At 27.3% G+C, this 22176-nt stretch overlaps 1 protein-coding gene across 2 annotated transcripts; it reads left to right on the forward strand.

The window, feature by feature from the left end:
* The first annotated feature begins 190 nt into the window (after positions 1–190).
* On the forward strand, positions 191–20246 carry LOC135925114 (putative uncharacterized protein DDB_G0282133). Of its 2 annotated transcripts, none has more exons than XM_065460299.1 (12): positions 191–591; positions 634–1175; positions 1234–1341; positions 10052–10231; positions 12495–12630; positions 12996–13178; positions 14348–14472; positions 14602–14700; positions 16792–17141; positions 17266–17736; positions 17984–18090; positions 18736–18860. In XM_065460299.1, exons 1-12 carry the CDS (start codon positions 387–389, stop codon positions 18741–18743), a joined length of 2514 nt encoding a protein of 837 aa, XP_065316371.1. In that variant the 5' UTR covers positions 191–386; the 3' UTR covers positions 18744–18860. The 2 variants fall into 2 exon arrangements, with proteins under 2 accessions (XP_065316371.1, XP_065316370.1); XM_065460298.1 differs by having other exon boundaries at positions 192–591; positions 18353–20246.
* Positions 20247–22176: the final 1930 nt, after the last annotated feature.

Consider the following 22176-nt stretch of genomic DNA (forward strand, 5'->3'; position numbering starts at 1 on the left):
TTTATAAAATTTGACATTGACAATATACTATTATTCCACTAAAAATTTTTCTTATTTTTTAGAGGTCATTTATATATTTATGTTTTTCATTGCTAAAATTTAAAATTTATCTTTAGCATTTATATTTTAATCTTTAACTTAATGCATTTGACAATAAATCTCTATAAAATATATTAAAGAAATGCGGTATCACATTCGTTCAGATTATCTTTAGTTTAAATTATTATTTTTGTTATCTCATTGATAAATAATTTTGAACTAAAAGTGCTTAGTCACTTAGTAAAACTAATTATAGATATCTGTAATTTAGCAACCTATTAAAGAATTTTTCTAACTAAAAATATTCATGCTAGTTACATAAGAATTCTTATAAATGAGCTATTGGGATGTTTAATAATGAAAATTTGCAAAATTCATTTGAGTTTATTAAAGGCTTTCCTAAAATTGATGAATTAACCCTGACCAATGGAAAGATGAATGGTTCTTATGATATTGAAGATCTAATGAATGATAATGAAAATCTATCCCAACTTTATTCATTTGATTTAAATGAAAAGATATTGGAAGAAATTGAGGATTTAATTAACTCAGGTAATTTTAATATATCTTGATAACTTATTTTTTTTAAAAAAGGTCATTTGTCACCAAAAGATATTAATAAAAGTTTTATGGAAATTATTAAAAGCAACAATCCAGAAAAAATCTTTCACATACTTCAAAAGTTTAAATCTTCAAATTCTCTTACTAAACCTGTTGAGGCTTTTACAAAAATTGATATTGATTATTTACATATTAATGGCAATGCACATGAAATTGAATCTAATCATAATTATAAAGAAACTGACAATAGCAATATCAATGTATCTCATATAAGACAAAACATAAATACTAATATAATCATTAATAATCAAACAAAATTAGCTAATTCAATTGCTAATTTATCATTAAGTGGTAGTAATATCAATAATATAGATATAAATGTTGAACTAATTGAAGATCTAAGTGAATTGGATAAAATTGAAAATGACAACCAAAGCAATTCTAATGATAATAGCAATAGTAGCTATAATTATCTTGAAAATTTGACTACTGATAAAAAAGATAACCATGATATTGCAATTACTAAATCTCATAAAAACCAAATAAAAAGAGGACCTAGTGAGACAAAATTAAAGGTTTAAATTTTTAAGTTATATATTTACTTATATTTTTATTAATTACCATAAAACATAGGAAATACTTGATAGAACTGGGTATTCTCATAACATAACAGCTGGTCAACGAAAATATGGTGGGCCGCCTCCAGATTGGGAAGGTTCACCTCCTTCTTTAGGTTGTGAGGTAATTAATTTTTATTTGAATTACAATGTGTAAGATTATGTTTCTAATAAATTATTCACATATATAGTAAAATCCCTCTAAGTTACCCACCTTCTACAAAATGTTTTAACAAATTCACAATTATTTGTTGGGTTATAAATCATTCTAATAAAATCAAATAAAAATATATTATTTATGATCCTGCAGTTGTGTGGTCAGGATTTTTTTTTGCAACTTGTCCAGCCTCCAGATCCTCAGTTTGGTGAGGCACTATTATGTTTATCTTACTAATCATTATGGAGATCAATATTATCCTTTTATTTATGAATATACAAATTTTACTCTTTTCTTTAAATGAATAGAATAGGTTAAAATAAAATCTTGTTATACTTGGGTTTGGGCAATTAACTTTAGCTTAGCTCCCAATTATCTAATTATTGTTCAATTAAATCAAAGAAATGATTTTACTCTACATCTTTATATACTATTTTACCCCATACTTGTTTAGTTACGATAATATAGTTAATGGGCTCTTAGTTGAATAAATGGTCTGATATGCAAATATAATGTTAACTTATATTTAATGTTAATATTCTGGATGAATTTTTGTGCAAATGTTTTATATATTGGTATAAAAATGGCTTACTCAATATTTTAGTTATAAAATATCTGCAAGCCTGAAGATTTTCCATTTATATGGCTTGGCCTAGATTTTAAAAATATTTTCAGGCCTGTCAAATTTTTCGACCTGGTTTGCCAGAATTTTTTAAAATATCATCTATTTTTAATTTTGATATAAAATAATGGTGATTAAAAAATTTAGTTTTTAAATATACGGCCTAGCCTGTTAAAAAAAGTTTTTAGACTTAGCCCAGGTATATTTAAAAAAAAATTAAAATATGCATGCATAATATTTTTTTGGCTAAAATTTTAATTTAAAATTGGCAAAACCAAGCCATAGTATATGATGTTAAACAAAATTTATTTTAAAAAATGAATGCGAAATATTTTTTTATTAAAAACTGAAAACCATATTGGAATTTTTCTTTAACTTTGGGACTTGTTTCATTAAAATGAGTCTCAATATGCTACTGTGGTCAAAATTTGAACCAACAAAGTTCTGCCCATGGATGTTTATTTTATTGAGGGTTTTCACTAACATAAAAGGCCACTTGGTAACAAATAAAATTATATCTCTTAAACCATTTGAAATATTTATTTAAAAAAAATACTATACCTGATGTAATTATTATTATTTTGTATTATTGCTTACTATATAAATTTGATTTATTACTTATTTTATTATATAAAGCTATGGTTTGTCTTTTATCTTTAAGAGTTATAAACAGTTGAAAAACAATTATGAATCCCTCTCATCAGTGACATATTTAATAAATAAAACAAAATTATTTAGTTTTGTCAAATATTGGTTTGGGTTTTTTTTTGCTAATTTTGATCTTTGAATGGGTCCCAAACTAAAATCATGTACCACACTGCCCCTTAATATAATTTTTTGAAGGATGTAACATTTTTTTAAAATTTTATTTGGATTGAGGAGGATTTATTATTTATATTTATTCTGTAATTTTTTTCCCATGTTATAAAATTTCTCTTTATATTAAATAATTGACCTTTTGATCCCTTGCATTACCACACATATCACTTTTAAAACTCTACTATTCTTTTTTTTCATTTCTCATTTTATTTTAACTGTCCATTTTAGTTAAACATTATTGTTTAAAAAATAATTATATATAATAAAAATTTTGTTTTTACTTAAAAGTATATTATAATATATAATAAAACAATTTTTTAAAAATATTTTCAAGGTTTTTGTCAGCTACTAATATATGGAAATATGACAAAAAAATATATAATATTTTATTTTATTATGCATTTATATTATATATATTATTTTATTATATATACATTTTTTCAAGTTTTTTGTTTGTGTTTAGATTTTGATCAATAATAATTATTTAATTTTATATTTTTTTTTGTACTTTTTTGAAAATTATTATAAATTATAATGGAAATAACGTATCCCATTTTTGTGATCAACATCAATACAATATAGTTACACTTTTTTTATTTTCTGAAAATTTTTTTTTGTCTAAATTTCTTCCGCTTGTTACGTTTTTTTGTCCAACCCATAAAATTTGATCAAAACGCTAGCTTCTCAGGTTATGAAGAGTTCGAATTAGACGGGTTGCGGTTAACATTCGGAACATTTTTTTTACCTACGAAGTTTGGATAAAAAAAACATACAGTAAAACATCCTTATAGTTTTAAATTGGATTAAATATTTAACTTTCGTCATTGGTATATGATTTTTCAATATTTTCCGACTGATTAATTGATATAATTTTTAAATTAAAATTTTAAAACTGACCCAGACCTTATAAATTAAAATATTTTTAGGTCCGGTATTTTTTTTATGATTTGATAAAAATAATCATATATAACCTATTCCACAACATATTTATGTATAGCTAATAAAATGAATTAGGTTAAACTTATACATGGCGTGGCGTTACCCCCCCCCCCCCCCCCAAGTAAAATCTTATAGATGCCACTGTACTTATAGTTACCAAGGTAAATACATCGGGTTATTGAATTTAGTTAACTAATCCTTCATTCATAGTTAACGCAAATTCATGGTGAAGAATACAAAAATACATGATGTTTTGTATACTTCGCCGCGAATTCGCGCCAGTTGTAAATGAGGGATAAATTTAATATCCCTTTAGACGTTAACTATATCATGGTTTTACTCGGTTGCTCAAATTCGGACAGCACATGATAAAATAAATACATCTTTTTATTTATTAGCAAATTTATTTAAATATCCAAAATATACTATTTATTATGACTAATTTAAATAAATTAAAATTTTCTATCATAATAAAAACACTTTAAAAATAAAAGTTTTATAATAAAAAATTGCGGAATGATAAATTAAAGGCCAAAAAATCTGCCACTACTACTTCAGAAGCCGAAATAGTGGTCGCCAAGCTAATTATTCAGTCAATAGATCTTTCTTCTCTAATTGCCTGGAATTTTTTAATTGATACTTACACCAGCAGCCGCATAATTTTTCCACTATCACGAGTATTGACCAGGATAAAGTTCCATATTGAATGCCTTTATATCATTCATGCATAAGCAATAATGAGGGAAAGCCAACATTGTGCATAATGATAATGTCTACGGGATTTATAATAAAATTAACAGACTTTCCCGAAGAGCTAGAAGGTTGGCAAGACGAAGTAAAACGATTATCCCTAACCCGAATGTAGCTTCGACATCAGCCGCTCCTGTCACATAGAAGCTCGCGAAACACCCGAGGATTTGAAATATCCAGCCTAAAATCTTAACCACCTTAGCAACCACTACAGCTGCTGGATCCGCTAAGAAAAAATTTACAAGAAATATAGATAGACGACATCATCATTAGAAGGAGAAGGAATTTAAGGGGCCAATCCGGATAATTGATGTAAACGATATATCAACTAAAAGCCATTCGTCTGAAGATTATTCCCTATGCGTAGGCTTCTCGGATGATAATTCCCAAAGTCTATTGTTCATCACGGAAGAAAAATTTAGACTATATTCCCTATGCGTAGTGGCTTCTCAGATAACGATTCCCAAAGTTCATTGTTCACGGAAATTAAATTTAGACTATATTCGTTATTTTTAAATACGTCGTTTTTATATGACTTTATTCTAATTAAATAAATTAACGACTTTTAACGTGAAATAAAAAATTAAATATATTACTAATATGAACTTATCCTAAGGCTTAAATTATTTATTTTCTGAATAATGATAAATGGATAATGTATTTTACTTATTTTTTAACGTGATACGTGATACATCTATGTTGAGTAAACTTTGTTGGATGGAAATACTGACATGGTTAGCGCAAAGCTTCCTGAAATCGTAGGAATGAAATAAACTTTGAAAGCAGTTGAGGTAGCTTGATTTAATCTTGAGCAACTTCTTTATCGATCTATTTTATTTTTTCATTCTTATAAATTGCTTCATGTTCATACTTAAATCTGATATATCCTTCATTGCTCTATGGAACTCCGGTGTTTTGTATTTGCTATACGTCCCATTGAAAAAATAAAATCAGCGCATTAATGTATTAGGTTGCGATTTGAATTCCCGATGATATGAGCGATTTTCCTCTTTTCTTCTTAAGAGTAACACATACTGGAATGTGTTTGGATACCTTCCAGGGTAAAAAACTGCATTTATGATTCTTAAACATTTATTGATGAAAGTCTGCTTTCCAACTTATTTATCTCCTATTCCCCCCCCCCCGGTAGTAAATGGCGGATAACTATAAAATTAAATTTTTTAGCCTTGTGAATACCGATATCTTCCTTTTCCTCATTTTAAAGTATTTATAAAAATTTGTCCTCGCATTTTGGATTCTAATATTCCTCTTTGCATTTACCCACCACCTTGATGCTCTTCGAATCAATTGTGAAATCACCAGTTGTCGCATGGCTGGATGATCATCGTTTTGTCAAAATTGATAACGAGTCCTATCTTACGATTATACCAATTGAGGGCATAAATCAGGTTGTGAATTTCCTGGCTCCGTGTGGTGACAATAACAATATCATCCGCATACGATACCATTAGGTGATGATTACTCATTAAACTAAGTTCTAAAAAGTCGCAGCAGATAGTGCATTCTCCATTACTTTATTTATGGCAATGTTGGAGAGGGTAGAAACTTTGTTTATGGCAATGTTGGAGAGGGTAGGCGAAAGAGCGCAGCCCGGTTTGACCCCTTTTTAATTCTAAAATATGACGAGGTCGACGTCTTGTTGTTTAGCTAAAAGAAGCATATAAATTGTTATGATGATTCTTTAATGTTCTCACTATATTTATATCTGCCAACTTCCAATAGAATGCCCAATAAGGCATCATGACTTATGCTATCGAAAGCTCTTTTAAAGTCAATAAAGGTAGAAAGGCAATTTGTATTTATCGCATTTTTGTATTATGATTTTGAGTGCTTTTAGCTTCAAAATGTTTTTGTTAGGGCGATATGCACTTCTAAACCAGGCCCGGCACGAAATTTTTTTAAAAAAGTTTTACCCGGCCCGGTCCGAATTTATGAATTTATTTAAATATAGAAATTAATTTTTATAATTACTCAAAATAAACGATATATGTTATATGGGGTCTAGTTTCTATAAATAAAATCAAATATTTTTATTTTACATAAAAAATTTCGGGCCGGGTACGTGCCGGGCCTACTTTTGCAGATCTCTAGTTTGGAGTTCTAAAGAAAGTTGGGTAGGTTTTCGAGATTCGAAGATATGCATATAATGATTCAGCCATTTCTCATACATTTATTTACGAAAGTTTGCATTGATACGGCACTCTGAAATAGGAACAAACTTGTCTATATATTTCAGGATTTTTTTTGTTGATTAAGAAGGCTATTCCAGCCCAGTGGCTCTCGGTAGTCCCTGAGATATTGATGAAATGATTAAACGTAGCGGTGTTGTTGCCTTTGTTATATGTCTCCTGTATAGCCGTCAGATCTATTTTATTATCAGTTAACAATTTTAAATAAGTTTATTGCACATGCCGCTTATGTTTTGGGTTGAGATGATAAGATGTCCTTTAAAAGTATTCATAGGCTGATTTTTATTCTCGTTAATTTTGTTAAGGAATAGATGCTTTTTTCCGATAAAATAATTTAAAAAAGTTTATGAACACTTTTGGCAAAGATTTAAACACGCTGCTAATTGCTTCTCTCTATTATCATTTGCCAATATACGTTCAAAGTAGGAGCTACTTTGTAGATTATATGGCATAGCAGTGGTTTTGGGAATATTTTACGGAAAGACTTGAAGAATTGTGAGAAATGGATAACATTATTTTTTGTATAATGGTTTATTTGAATGAAATAAACTACGTTTCTATTGAAGCCCACGCACTGATTTGCTCGCATCCGATAAGACCAAATTCATATCAGTTGTCGGAGATATTTTCTTTGACTCGGTAGCGGACTAAAAGGTTTTATTCAGGCCGGATTCGTTCCTCGCAAAATTTTAAATTATTTTGCTTACCTTATTTTGTTACAAAGTTCTCTTTCTAGCCATTATAATTTTAACTCTTTCCTCGAGAAATCCTATTTTTTTTCGTCGAAACTTCCTATTTCTAATATACGAGTACTCAAATAGACTCGATTATGGGATCCCATTTCTGATAATATATCAAAGTATTTTTCTTAAAATTCCTAATAACACACCTAAGTTTACGACTTTCTGAATTAATAATTTTTAAGACATAAGATAAAAATATAGTAAACTCGATATCGTTACGCATAGCGAGTTATCCTTAGAGGCCTGCAAAACAAATTTCAAATCCCATTCGGCCCGAAAATTAAAATAAATGAACGAAGTAAATTTTTATAACACATCCTCTAGCGAACTTCTTTATTCCTTTTTTAAAAATTATGAATATATTTTATCGAGGCTAGAAAAGCTGATCAAATAATTTTTATATTTCAAATAAATGATTGTAAAAAAAAATTCAATTTAAGGCAATAAAATATAACGAGTCACTCAATTATTATATATATTTTTTAATTCATAATTTGAAAATTAGGAAGGGGGGGGGTAGTTTCGGCTCCAAATTACCGAAACTTTACGAATGATTAAGTGTATTTTATTATTTTTATTCTCCAAAAGTTAATAATCTCTTTTAAAATATTTGCAATGTTTATGAATGAATGCAGTGTTGTTAAACAGCTCTATTTAACCGATTTTTAAAAAGGAGTAAATCAAAATTTTGACCAAATTATTATTACCTAAACCTCGTAGTCTGCCATTTGTGAGCAAAATCAATAAGCTTGAGTAATTTGTTTTTGGCTAAAATCTTGAGTTACTCGTTTTTAAAAATTGACAAAATCGAGCCGTTTAGCAACATTAGCTGAATGCGATTCTTTAGATATTTTAAAACCCTTTTCTTGGTGTAGATAATATAACAAAAAATAATATAAAGTTTTAAACTACAAATTGTATTTTTAGTTCCTTTTATTAATTTATTATTAGGAAATTATTTACACATTAAAATTTTTATGCAAGCATAAAATAACCAAAAACAATAAAAAAAAAATATCGGCCCCGATACGATATTTTTGAAAACGCTAAATATCGGTACCGATCCAATCCAATATTATGATGACATTTTATTATTTGTTTCGCGTGGTACTTGTATAGAGTTTTGATTCGTTTGAGTTTTAATAAATATGTATAAAATGCCAAAAATAACCTTGAATTATTTTTTTATTAATATTTTATTATTAGTTGTTGTTATTAACCTCGAAATTTCATTCTTTTAAAATGGCAAGGTAATTATTTTAACCGCAATTTAATTGCCGTCCCCGTCCATAAATTTTTATAAATGTAATACGGTTCGTTCTACATAATCAATATATAGATATCTCGTCGTCATCTGTTGATATAATCTGAATTCGCATTCGCGCGCGCTAACTGTTTTCAGGGTTGTACAAATATATAATTTTAAAAATTAGCCTATGACATAAAAATAATATACAAGAACCCCTAAATTTCCTAAAAAATTAGTGTACGTGATATGTCTAAAAAAACAACTAGTTTTTGACCAATAGCTTAAATTATGCGGTACCTTTTTTTATTAGCTATAATAGTAAAAAGATACTAAATTTGTTTTAAAATAATATCCTTGAAATAAATTTATAATCACAAAATTTTTTTTTTCCAAAAAATCCACCGATATGTATATAAAAATTATAATGATTTGCGATTAAAGCTTAACTTATTTTAAAAAATTATGAGGGATGTTGAGGTTTAACTTGTTATTGATTTCTTGGTAAGGCGATAGCTTGATAGGAGTGGTTTTTTCAATTTTAAATCAATTATTGATTGCGTTTTTTTAAATTTAAAGAAATCTGATTTTATCGGTTGTTAAATGTATTTCAATATTGTGTGAAATATACCTGCCCTACAAACATTTTTATAATCAACTCTTAAATAAATTTTAATTTATATTAATTTTTCCAAATCTTTTTAAACAAAAATATAAAATTTTATCAAAAGTTTATTATGAAATTGTCTGAAATTTCATTATAATACATTTTCTGTAAAATCAGATATAAAAATTAATTTGGGGCTGAAAACCATTTTACCTGATTCTATTTAAAACCTAACAATACAAGATGGTACATTTCAATTTCAAATAACCTACGCCGATAAATAAGTTACCTAGTTTCGGGAATATTTTAAAAATTACCATAATGTGTAAAGATTAAATACAACCGATCTTATTTTGGCATTGGATTTTTTAAAAATAACCTTATGTACAAAACTATTCGTTGGCTTTATTCTATCTTTGATGCAACTCACCACGTGTTCTAGAGTGAGCCAATCAAATGCAGGGGGTTAGAAGGACAGTTGAATCAGTAATAGATTAGCGCCAACCAAAAATTAATTTCTATCCTAAAATATCATTTAGAATTCTAAAACAAAGCTGATCATTTCAAAAATGACTTTAAGAAAATTGGTCCTCCGATATGGTTACCTTTTAAAAGTGCTGAGTTTTATCATAATAAAATTTTTGTAAAAAATTTAATATTTTATATTAAATGATTTTTTTAACGTATAAATCTATCTAAATTATGAATAATTTAAACCACCCCTTCTCCCGTTCTTTCCAGATATATTGCGGAAAAATCCCGAAAGATATATTTGAAGACGAATTGATTCCGCTTTTCGAGGGCGTGGATCGAATATGGGATTTCCGTCTCATGATCGACTCCTCCAACGGGGGAGCCAGCAAAGGCTTTGCTTTCGTTCAATATCCCGACAAAGAAATGGCCGAAAAAGCTGTTAAAACGGTTTTTTAAACTATATTATTTACATTTTAATATAATGTCTAATTAATTTAATGTTGTATGATATACCTGGTACTGGTATTTTTATGTGAAAATATTGTATATTTGGCAAGCCAACTTAAAGATAATAAAATCTCTTTTTTAAATTAATTTTGAGTGAATTTAATTATTTTTAAATTACAACTTAAATTATTTTTTTATAGATAGGACAGAGAAAATTTAAAATACATTTTACATTCAAATATTTTTAATCGGAACCAATCAAGGTTTCGAACCGTTAAGCATAACGGTTCGGTTTGTTCCGGTTTTTAGTTTAAAATTTTATAAAGGTTTTGTTCCATATCGGTTTTTTTAAAAAAAATTCATATCGGTTCGGTTAGGTTTATGATTTATAACGGTTCATTTCGGTTTGTTCCGGTTTTTATAAATTTGATTTAAAAAAAATTAATCATTAACCATTTATATATTAATTTTAGAGAAAAATCTTATCAATTTATAATTTCTTATTTAATTTAACCATGATAATCTAATAGATATTTTTATTAAACTTAGTAAATATAAATTAGACAAATTAATTTTTTTTATTTCATAAATAAATGATAAAAACAAACATGCGTAAATACAATGATGAATAAAATAACACATAAATATAATAAAAGGTATACTATTTATGTTTAAAAAGAGAATTAGAACGGATGAAAATATTTTCTAATATTTCAGGATTTAATTTAGTTCTCTGCGCAGAGAGTATAAACTTTAGGCTAGAAAATGCTCTTTCTACGGATACGTGCATAGCTGGAACTGCTAGCACATTTATAGCTAACTTATAAAGTTCTGGCATATTATTCATTACATTTCCCCAATAATTCAAAAGATTAGTATCTTTTTCTAATCTCTCTATATTATCAAATGACCGAATTATATATTCTATTTCTATACATTTATTATAATTTTCTATGCCCTGAGAATTATTCTTATTAAGACTTTTATGCGACTTTAATAAATCTTCAAAATCATCATCAAAATTATCTTTCGAATGCGAACACGTAGGCATAGTATTTAGAATTTCAATATTCTGATTATTTAGACTTTGTATCAAGTTCCAAGTTTTACAAAGATGTTTTCTGGCGATCGCTCTTTCTTCAAATGTTAGAAATATTATTTTAATAATAAATAATTTATAATAACTTAAATGAATATTAGAATTCTAAATTTAAAAAAACAATATGATTATAAATAAAAAATTATCATATCATTAAAATATTGCTGACCATTTTATTTATTGTCATTTAAATTCTATGATCCAAGCTTTTATAATGAGATAATAAACCATATAATATAAAAATGATTGTAAAAAGTACTTGATTTCTATTAGATGTTAGTTATTAATAGTAGATTTATTTAATTTTTTCCTAAATTGCAAATATTATTATAAAAGCTTATTAATAACTTATATATATAATCTTGTTAATTTAGCCAAGAATAATTATGTGTGATTATCTAATTAACAGATAATTAGCCTAATCTCTAATAAAATAAGTATTTAAAGAAAAAAACATGGTATTAATTGATATATAATGTTGATAATAAAAAAATATTTAATTTGAAAAGAAATCACCAATTTAAAAACTTCCCCCAAGGAAAATTAAAATTTCAAATATAGATTAATAATTTAAAATTAATTATTTTTTAAAACAACTGGTTCAAAATTATTATAACGGTTCGGTTTGCTCTTTTTATATTTTCTTTATAACGGTTCGGTTAAGGTTACGGTTCAGAAAATCCTAACGGTTCATTCCGGTTTGGCGGTTCAGTTCGGTTCGAAACCCTGGAACCAATAATATAATTTACTTATCATGTTGATTTTCAAATATGAATTAAGGAAATTTTAGAATGACTAATTTATGTAATATTTGCCAAATTGAGGTATTTTTAAAATTTACGAATAACGACTGACTACCTATTGAGCCATGAATGATTGCTCATTATTTATATTTTTATGCGAATTGAATAATTATTTTATTTTTATTCACTCGATTTGAATATTATTCATTCAGATTATTGCTCATGGAATCGAATGTTTAATGTTCGAAAAAAATTTTTTATTTGAATAAATAAATATTCGCGAATCCACGCATGTAATCGAAAATTCAATATTCGACATGAATAATTTTATTCGAATAATCAGAAATGGATATTCGCGAATCGAATCATGTTCATTTTAAATTAACACGCTATAACAAAAAAATCTATTTAAAAAAATTAGCTGAACAATTACGAGATCAGGCCTGGAAAATATCTAAAGCTCAACATATCTATCCCTAACTTGAGGTTATTCGTTGGTAATATTCCAAAATCCAAAGGGAAGGACGAAATATTTGAAGAATTTTTGAAACTTACTGGTCATTTTTTAATATATATTATATTTATACCATTTTCTTATCTGGTTTTATTTTTTATTCATTATATCAATATTGAACTCTAACAAAACTAGGAAAAATCATTACATCTTGTAGGAATTTATTGGGCGTTATTTTCAAATATCTTTTTTCCCTTCTGTGATTCTACTTAAAATTTTATTTTTCTCAATTTTATTCGACTATGGTATTCAATTTTATTATAGGGTTTTTTCAAAAAAATGTTGCTCAATAAAGATAGGTTTTACTTTATAGCACCAAATTTTTGGTTATTTATTGTTTCCCATTTACCCACGGTAAGATACTTATAGGCTAATATTTTTTAAATATATTTAAAACAAAATATTTAGATGGCCTAGTGGACGTTATTGTTTATTCAACTCCCGGTGAGAAACGCAAAAACAGGGGGTTTTGCTTTCTTCAATACGAAAGTCATTTGGCTGCTAGCGTTGCTAAAAAACGTTTAACCAATAACCTTCATAGCAATATAAACCCCACTGGTCTAGGTCCTGGCCCTTATTATTACAATTTAGGTATTTTTTTTATTATGATATGCAGAAATATTTTAGATTAATTTGGAAACTATAAGAAGAAAAGGTAGTTATGATTTTATAAACATAGAGGAAGCAGTTTTATAATTATAAATACTATTGTGACTTTGACCAAGATTTAGTTGTTCATTTAAATACTGAGGAGGTTAAAGTACATTAAACTTAAAAATTTTTCTCTATGTGCAGATACCTATAGATAGTGTTGTTAAACGGCTCATTTTGAGCAGATTTTTTAAAACGGCTAACTCAATATTTTATTAGGAAAATTATTATGCAAGCATTAAGATTTTGTTTATAAGTGGCATAAAGGTTTGAACATCTATTAACTTAATCTCGAGACAATATTTTTCTGGCTAAAATATTTAGCTAGCCATTTTTAAAAATCGTCTCAAATCGAGTTAACAACACTACCTATAGATATTTTAATTTAGCAAGCCTGGTCCGGATTTGCATTTCTTTTTTCGTCTCTGGACTTAATTTTTTTACATTAGATTTGTGACCGGCCCAGATTTGTAAAAAAAGAAATTGGGGGTTTTAAATAAGAGTTTTTTATATTATAGTATATTGCCATATATATAAATCATAGAGATGCACTAATAGGATACTTGGTTAATATTGGCATCTGCCCATACTTTTAATTTTAACAGTACCCAAAAATGATAGTTAACCTTCATAAATTAAAAAAAAATTTAGCCTAACAAGCTATGAATTTTTAAATATATTTCATCTATATACAATTTTTAATCGCCTTTTACTTTTATAATTAAATGATATATATTTTTACTTTTATTTCCAGTAAATTAAATATACTACATTATTCTCTGGTACCAATGGTATTGGTGCTATTATAAATAATATTTTGTAACAGGTTTACCACGATACAGTACAGCTATTCGCCAATTACAAAATTGATATTTTTTAGTCCAAAATCAAATATATTTTATACCTTTTTTTTAACTATTCGAAATTTAGATAGGGAAATGCGCTATTGCCCCTTTCGATTAAGCTGTAGCTTACAAAAACTCAATATTTGCTGTAGCCATAAAAACTATGGCTAATAGTTCCTAACCATGGCTATTGGCCATAACCCTTTTAAATCACCACGACTAATATTTCACTCCTAAAATGAATAATTTTTTTACGGTTTCCAGGTAATAACAATGCTCCTACCGGGAATCTCAATTACAATTGGCCCTTTAAGAGGGTTTGGAATTGTGACATCATAGTTGAATGGGCTCAAGTTCAAGAAGAACCTCCTCAAGAGACTATGGCTAAAGTTTAAAATCGATTCTAATTTTTTTTACTAATATTTATTTAATTATTGATTGATTATTAATATCAAAATTAAAAGATTGTTATAAATTCATTTACGAATTTTTACATTAAATTTTTTTAAAAAATAAAGGTAAAAGTGCTTTATGTTAGCAATCTCACAAATAGTGTAGAGGAGTCGGAACTCAAAAAGGCATTCGAGCGATTCGGTCCTGTCCAACATGTCAAGAAGGTTTTAAAATATATATGATTAATTTGTATAGTCAAAATTATAATATATAGTAATTAGGGATGTACACGGGAAAATTGATTCAGGGAAAATAAAGGAAAATTAGGGGAAATATCGGAAAATTAAAAAATAACCACAAAACACACTTTACACCTTTCATTTTTTTATTAAATAACTTTATTAAATTTGGGGAACTAAGGGGAAAAAATAATTAAACAATAAAGACAAAAATACACTGTAAACATTCATTTTTTTTGAATAACTTTATTAATTACAAGAAGCATGTATTATAAATTACATTTAAAAATCATGGGATGCTAATGAAATAGCATCAACATCTTCATGGGATGCAATTGAAATATTTGATATTGATAAATCGAAATCTGAACTCCTTTGATGATATCCCGAACATTATGTATTTGTGTGATCCTTTAAATGTTATGCCTCTTTGATATCAATTTTCGACTCTTTCACTCTTTATTCTATTACTCGTTTTTGAATGAATTTTTCCAAAAACTGACCAGACTCTTTCTGACGAGACTTAAGGGTGGTATTGAAAGACATCTTACTGCCACTTGATAAAGGGGTTTATTTGTGCACAACCTTTTCCGCCTATGGGTGGTTTGGTATGGATCGAGCTCTCCCATATGCCAGCTCCTTTATAGAAAATAAACCTTGTTTTGGACGATATTCTGCTAAATTACGCATAATTTTCCAATATCGCGATTAATTTGGCCTGAAATAATATTTATTAAATTTAAAGCTAACTCGCGGTCTCTTAATTTCATACAATAATATCTAGTCCATAAGATTTGTTGCATAATGATATTCTTAGCAACAAAATTTATTTCGTTTGTTTTAAATCATTTTCATTAAAAATAAAAATTTATGTTTTGATTTTGGCTTTTATATCCCAAAATATTTCTGGTACGTCAGATAATATCGCTATTTCTGATTCTACAATTATAATTTTGTTATAAATAAATTCCAATTATTTTTTTAATAACCTCATTAAGTTTCATTTTCAGGCTAATTTGATTTTCTTTAATCAAATCTTCTAACATTTGAATATTTTATTGTAACTTTTTATTTTCTAAAACTTTTGAAGAAAACCAGTTAATAGACGAAGTGGAAGATCTTTTGGTTATCCTATTTATACCATAATCAATAGAATCACCTGAACAATTTGAATTTATATTTCCAAATGATCGACATGATTTAACGGGATGGGCATTACTATAAAATGGATATCGGAAACCTTCATAAAAGTTGTGTCATTTCAAACATCTATTGGAACTATTAAAATTATTATTAAATTTACAAGAATCACCAAATTTATATCCTTATGGACTTGTAAATTGTCTTGTCTGATGATTATTATTATAATTAGTTCTAAATTTCATTTTTATTTATTTTACAAATTTCATTGAAATTTGGAGAAGTCAATAAAAAAAACTAAATATTTTAAAAATTTATAAAGAGGAAATGTAATCTATTAATTATAGTAATAATTAGAGAATGTTCTATTCTAATATATTGTTATAATTAATATTCCAGGTAAAATATTCATTTTTCGGGTTCTCAAATTTTACAATATTAGTCATTGACAAATGTTTGGATACTATCCTTTAGTATGTTCTATCTAAGCTTGGCAGGATTTCTTCTAATAAAGCAGTGGCAAAGTGATTATTTCTCAAATATTAATATTAATTTTTTTTTATTTTTTTTTAAACCTCTAAATTATTAGATTAGATTAAATATATGAGGAGCGCATCATAGATTAAAATATTTCCAAGCACACATCAATTAGTTAACATATTTCTTAAATCAGAATTTATACTAGTATTTTTCCATCTTCAACATGTTTGCATGATCCTTAACTACATGTCATCGTCCAATTAAAATCATAATCGATTTTTAGATTTTCTTATATTTGTTAAATTTTATTCATAAATCCTCACATTTATAAAATCCAATTTTTAAAAAAAAAATCTAAACACTCTGGTGATTACAAAGTCGCTATTATAGCGGAGATTTACCTTTAGGTTTTTTCCACTTAATTCATTAATTTATGATAACTCAAATTGTTCTAAGGTTAAAGATTACGCATTCGTTCATTTCGGGGAGCGTGATCACGCGTTACAAGCTATGAAAGAGATGGAGGGTAGCAAACATATACAAGGCCAGAACGGAATACCTATAAAAGTTTCTTTAGCTAAGCCACCTTCCGACAAAAAGAATACCACAAATAACAGCAACACGAGTTCTAACGTGGCGTTGACGTTGAACGGAAGGAGAGGAGATTTCAATAATAATATTAATAGTAATAATAATAGCAACAAAGAGGCCTTCTTGAATTATGGCGGGAACGGAGTTTACGGAAATTTGGGCAATAATTTTGGACAGATAGTCAATCAGGCCAACCAGTGCTATTATTACTATGTGTAAGTGTTTCTGATTCATTTGTGTGTTATATATTAGTTTTTTTTAAAATTATTTAATTAAAAATTCAAATAAATTTATAATTAATATTTTCCCATTTTTCTTTTCGCAAAATTTAATTACTAGCGGTCGCAGGCCTAACAATTTTAGCAATTTAAACCCCGGATTTAATACCTTAAACACAGCCGCCTTTCCTGCCCCTCTCTATAACCCGCACTCAACCCGGCTCAACAAATATTACCATCTCTCTGAAGGGGGTGCGTTCCTTCCTTCCCCCAATTCTCACATTCACCCTTCCTCTAACATAAATTATCCTATGTATTATCCGCCTGTTATGCAAAATCCTAGTCAACTAAGCTACTTATCGAATTTTCAAAATATACAAAACCATCAAAAATCTAACGATATTATGATAGATGGTGCTAATCCGATTAATAAAGAAGAAATTAATAACAGTGTAAACAGTATCAATAATGCGACTAATAATCTGAACTTAGTTGAAAATAGTAACTACAACTGTAACGTTCCCAATTGTAATATGCTCAGTTGTAGCAGCAATATAGACGTTGATAGACAGCCCCAGATTTACAATAATGGGTAAATAAAGTCTTTTAAAAAAAAAATTCTTCTTTAATTCCCCAAATTTTCTCGATTTTTTGATCAGCCCTTTTCATTAAAATATAGAAAGTACATTTTAATTTTTTTAATCAATACATTATTTTAAAAATCTAAATTTTATATTATAAAAAAGAAACGATTATTCATTATACCTAACCAATATAAGTTTTCGGACACTATAATGTCGAATTTTGAATAATTTTACAAATATCCCAATGTTTAATAGAGTTGCGAATTATTTGTACGAAAATTGTCTGGCTGCTAGCCCTGGAAGATCTTTAGTTAATAATGCGCCTCCATTATCACCTCTTAATCCGAAATCTTACGAAACTGGTAAGTAAGCATAGTATCTTTTTTAAAGTTATTATTATATTTGAGGTTTATAGTAAATATTTATCAGATGTAGTAGGACCTGGGGGATTATTATAATACAGTAAATATGTAATAAAGTTAAGGTAAGTTATAGTCCCGACTTGACTCCGGACTAAAATTCAAATATCGGTCCCTTAAATGGTCCGCTATTAGGGGTGGGACCTTTGAACTTCACTATTAAAAAAAGCGATGAGATCATTTAACCTTCATTTTTACTCTTTAGACTCTTTTGATCCCGATTTATATACTCCTCACCATCCATCGAACGGTGGCTATTATTTCAATTATTACAACTTATATCATCAACCTCCTCCCACTCCTCAAAATGGCGCATCTGTTTCTTCCCCGGTCTGCAATATTTCCAATCATCATAATAGTAATTCCACTCAGTTCATCGGGTCTCCAGCTGAAACCAATACTAGTCATAATGGCGGGCCTACCCCATCTCCATACTTTCAATTTAACAATGCGGCTTATCTATTACCTTCTCAGGGTTTTACTGCCGATCCTCCCCCTTATTACTTTACCGTGCCGAGAGCGCATCAGTCCTTTCAAAACTCTCAAATTTTAAATGGTAACCTTAATATTTTGAATAAAAACAAGCAGGAGAGTAACAATAACTATTACAATGTAAAATCGAATCCTAAATCTAACGTAAAACTTAGCGCTCACAAGTATATTTATAGTCAAAATGATCAACATACTGCAAATAATGGGCTGAACAATATCGTTAATCACAATGCATCTTCGAATCACCATCATAAAAGGTCTAAAGGAGGGAAACGGGATAATATATCTTGTGATAATAGTGACACTTATAATATGACAGACTTATGTACTAAAGATAGTGATATTAGTGAGAAAACGACGGGGATTGGAATTATGGTTGTAGACAAAAATAGTTGATCTTCTTACCCATTATCGATATAATTCAAATATAGTCATTTTATAAAATCAAATCATTTGTCGCAAAACATTTTCCCTGTCCCCATTGCAATAAGCAAATTAAATTAGGAATTATTAAAGAGAGAATGACTGATTGCCTGGGCACATTTATTTTCCTTTTTTTTAAAGTTAAATATTTCAAAACTTATTTCTTTTGAAAAAAAAACAAAATTTTATATAATCTTTTTATTTGAAATATTTACGGATTGTTTTTTGAAATTTATATTATTATAGCACATTTATTCAATTGAGCTTTAAGAAATTCAAATTATATAACATTTTATTTATAATTATTTTACCCTTAAAACCCATCATTTCATTAGATAATGTTAATTATAAAAGTATTATGTGTCAAAGGAATACACATCAACACTTCGAATCTTCCTCTCATTTTCGCACAGTGATATCTAGGTTATTTAATTTAAATCACCACCAAATCCATAACCTTTACATTAAAAAATTTTTTAATACCTAATTAAGCTTACAAACAAAAAAATGATGACAAATAAATTTTATATTGTATATGAAAACAAAATTTGATATTATATTTTTTGGAATGTGTTTTTTATTTTCTAAATTTTATATATAAAAAAAAGTTTCTTGTTTTTATTTTCCCGCTAGTTTTTTATCGCTTTTATTTATATTTACTATCATTAGAAACCAGGGTCGTTCCTGATCGAAAATTGAAATTTTATGCAAACTGATCAGCTTCTAAAGGGACACCTTGTGGATCTCTTATTATTATATTACAATATTTAGATTAATAATTTGCCCCCCAAAAAAAATCAATTTTTTTAAATAGAAAAGTTTTTCGTGCAACATTAAGGTTAATGCATAATTTGTGTGTTTCAACGTTTAACATGTTGGAGAGAAATGTTAATTTAATATTTAATAATTTGTTTTTATTATATATATATACTAATATTATATTATTATCATTTATATTATTTTTTATATTTGATCATGTATATAATAGGAATTGTGAATTTAGCAATATATATTTTTTAGATTTTTATCGCGGATATTATATTATAACTTATAGGACATAAGGATAGGTTGAAGATGAACACATTTTAGGAATAAAATATTATGACTCATATTTTATATTATATATAAATATTAATATTTACCTATTATTTATATAAATATCAAACGCAAATGTGTGAAATAATAAATAGATGGATACAAATGAAATTATGAAATATTACACAAAAATTGGGATATAGAGGTTTGCAACGGGTAATGTTTAGGAATCATATAAACAAAATAAGCAACAAAAAAAGTATTTCTAACTTAAATTAGCAAGAAAAAATTTAGACGTTCTCCAAAGTGTTTAGGGGGCTTGAGTTCCTGTGTCTCCCTAGCCACACTATTGGGGTTTATCCTCCATCTCTTTGTTTCTTTTGCCTGATTAAAAACTCACCCGTTGCTCATTCTCTTTCTTTAAATTTATAATAGTTATTTTTAATTCATTTTCTTTACCCATTTAAAAATTAATTTTTCACAATTGTTTTTATGTTAAAAATGAATAAATATCGGAAAAAGGAGAATGAAGCTAAATTAAAATTATTTATTTTCATGCAAAAAGGTTAAAGAGAACAAAATATTAATTAAAAAGACAAAAAATTAAAATCAGTGAAATATTCATATTCGATTTTAATTACTATTTTAATTACTCGCACGAATTAAATAATTTAATTAATATTCTGCGATTTTAATAATTGTATTATTCGTAATCATACAAATCGAATCATAAACTTTTTAAATATTAATTATAGTTATACGTCCCGCTTAGGTTGCGCTGTCCTCTAAATAAACTTTTGTACCGCGAAAAATTCAACAGTCATCAAGTACTTCAAAAATATCTTTACATATAAACTAAAATGCCTCAATGATGTAAATTTTGAGAATGCTTTTATTAGTAAAATTTATTATTATATATAATCATTTAATTATACTTTTTGTATATAGATGAAAATTTTAAAAAATTTTAAGCTCATTTTAAAATTTTAACATAAATTATGCAAACTTTACTTAATTATAATATATATATATCTTAAAGGGAAATTTTATTTATGCCTAGATATATTTAAAAAATATCGGAGTCTTCTAAAGAGCATGTCTGCTACTAAGAGATAGTTGTCACTTGTTTTGCAATTGATTTTTTTTCAATTTGGAGCTTAAACTTAATTTCTTTCATAAAAACATCCGCAAATTACTTTAAAATCATTCTTTAAACATGAATTATAAGAAGCGTTATCTCTGGATCTTAATTTATTTGGCCATTAGTATAAAGTAATATAAAGTTTGAATTTTATTAAGGACTTACACCATGAAGATCTTTTATGTAATTTGCTTTACAAGTAACCGAATATTTTTATAAATGAAATCGTTTTCTACTTCTCTCCATCTTTAAAATTAATCCTAATTTTTCTAAAACAGCAATAATAATTTTACTAACTGTCGCCTTTGATAACAACGATTTTATAAAACATCTTCCCTTGGATTTTGTTATATCGAAAGTCTCCTCTTATCTTTTCTAAGTTTGCTCCTTATAGCTTTCTCTGACGATTTTATCACACCAAAGAAATTTCCGTAATTTTTTATTTACAAATTTGCTGTGTTTTGATCCCCTGTAGGATAAATTTGTATAACTAATAAATTTATTATCTCTAATGCTTGTTTTATTATATGGTTATTATTGCAAATCTGTCTACAAACGATATCGTCCGTTTTATTTAATTCTGCTATTAAATTTTTGACTACATTGGCAAATGAACACAATTCGTTACGTAATTTAACACTCAATATATTTGCCAATTGTGCTAGTTTTTCCAAGGTCTTTTTAGAAATACCTTTACTATTTATTTCATCAAAATGCCTTGGATGCAAATATTGCACATTCAAAATAAGCACTCTATTCGCAGAAAACCGTTCTGACAAGCTGTTTACAATTTGATAAATTATAGGACGAAATACTCCGACCCTATAAAGGTCAATCGATTCTTGAGGACGTTCATCTTGGCTTTCGTCACTATATATTCTCTTCGCTCGTCCTATTCGATTTTTTGGCACAACATTCTGTACCCAAATACTCTCCGG

This window comes from Gordionus sp. m RMFG-2023, chromosome 2, assembly GCF_954871325.1.
Source record: "Gordionus sp. m RMFG-2023 chromosome 2, tfGorSpeb1-WG-v2, whole genome shotgun sequence".
Lineage (NCBI taxonomy): Eukaryota > Metazoa > Nematomorpha > Gordioida > Chordodea > Parachordodidae > Gordionus > Gordionus sp. m RMFG-2023.

Excerpts from the sequence above, each read along its gene's own strand:
- LOC135925114 (XM_065460298.1), top strand. The coding sequence starts at position 387 with ATGTTTAATAATGAAAATTTGCAAAATTCATTTGAGTTTATTAAAGGC. Across the intron at positions 1,176-1,233 it reads CTAGTGAGACAAAATTAAAG|GAAATACTTGATAGAACTGG; the intron begins GTTTAAATTTTT and ends CATAAAACATAG. Across the intron at positions 10,232-12,494 it reads CCGAAAAAGCTGTTAAAACG|CTGAACAATTACGAGATCAG; the intron begins GTTTTTTAAACT and ends TAAAAAAATTAG.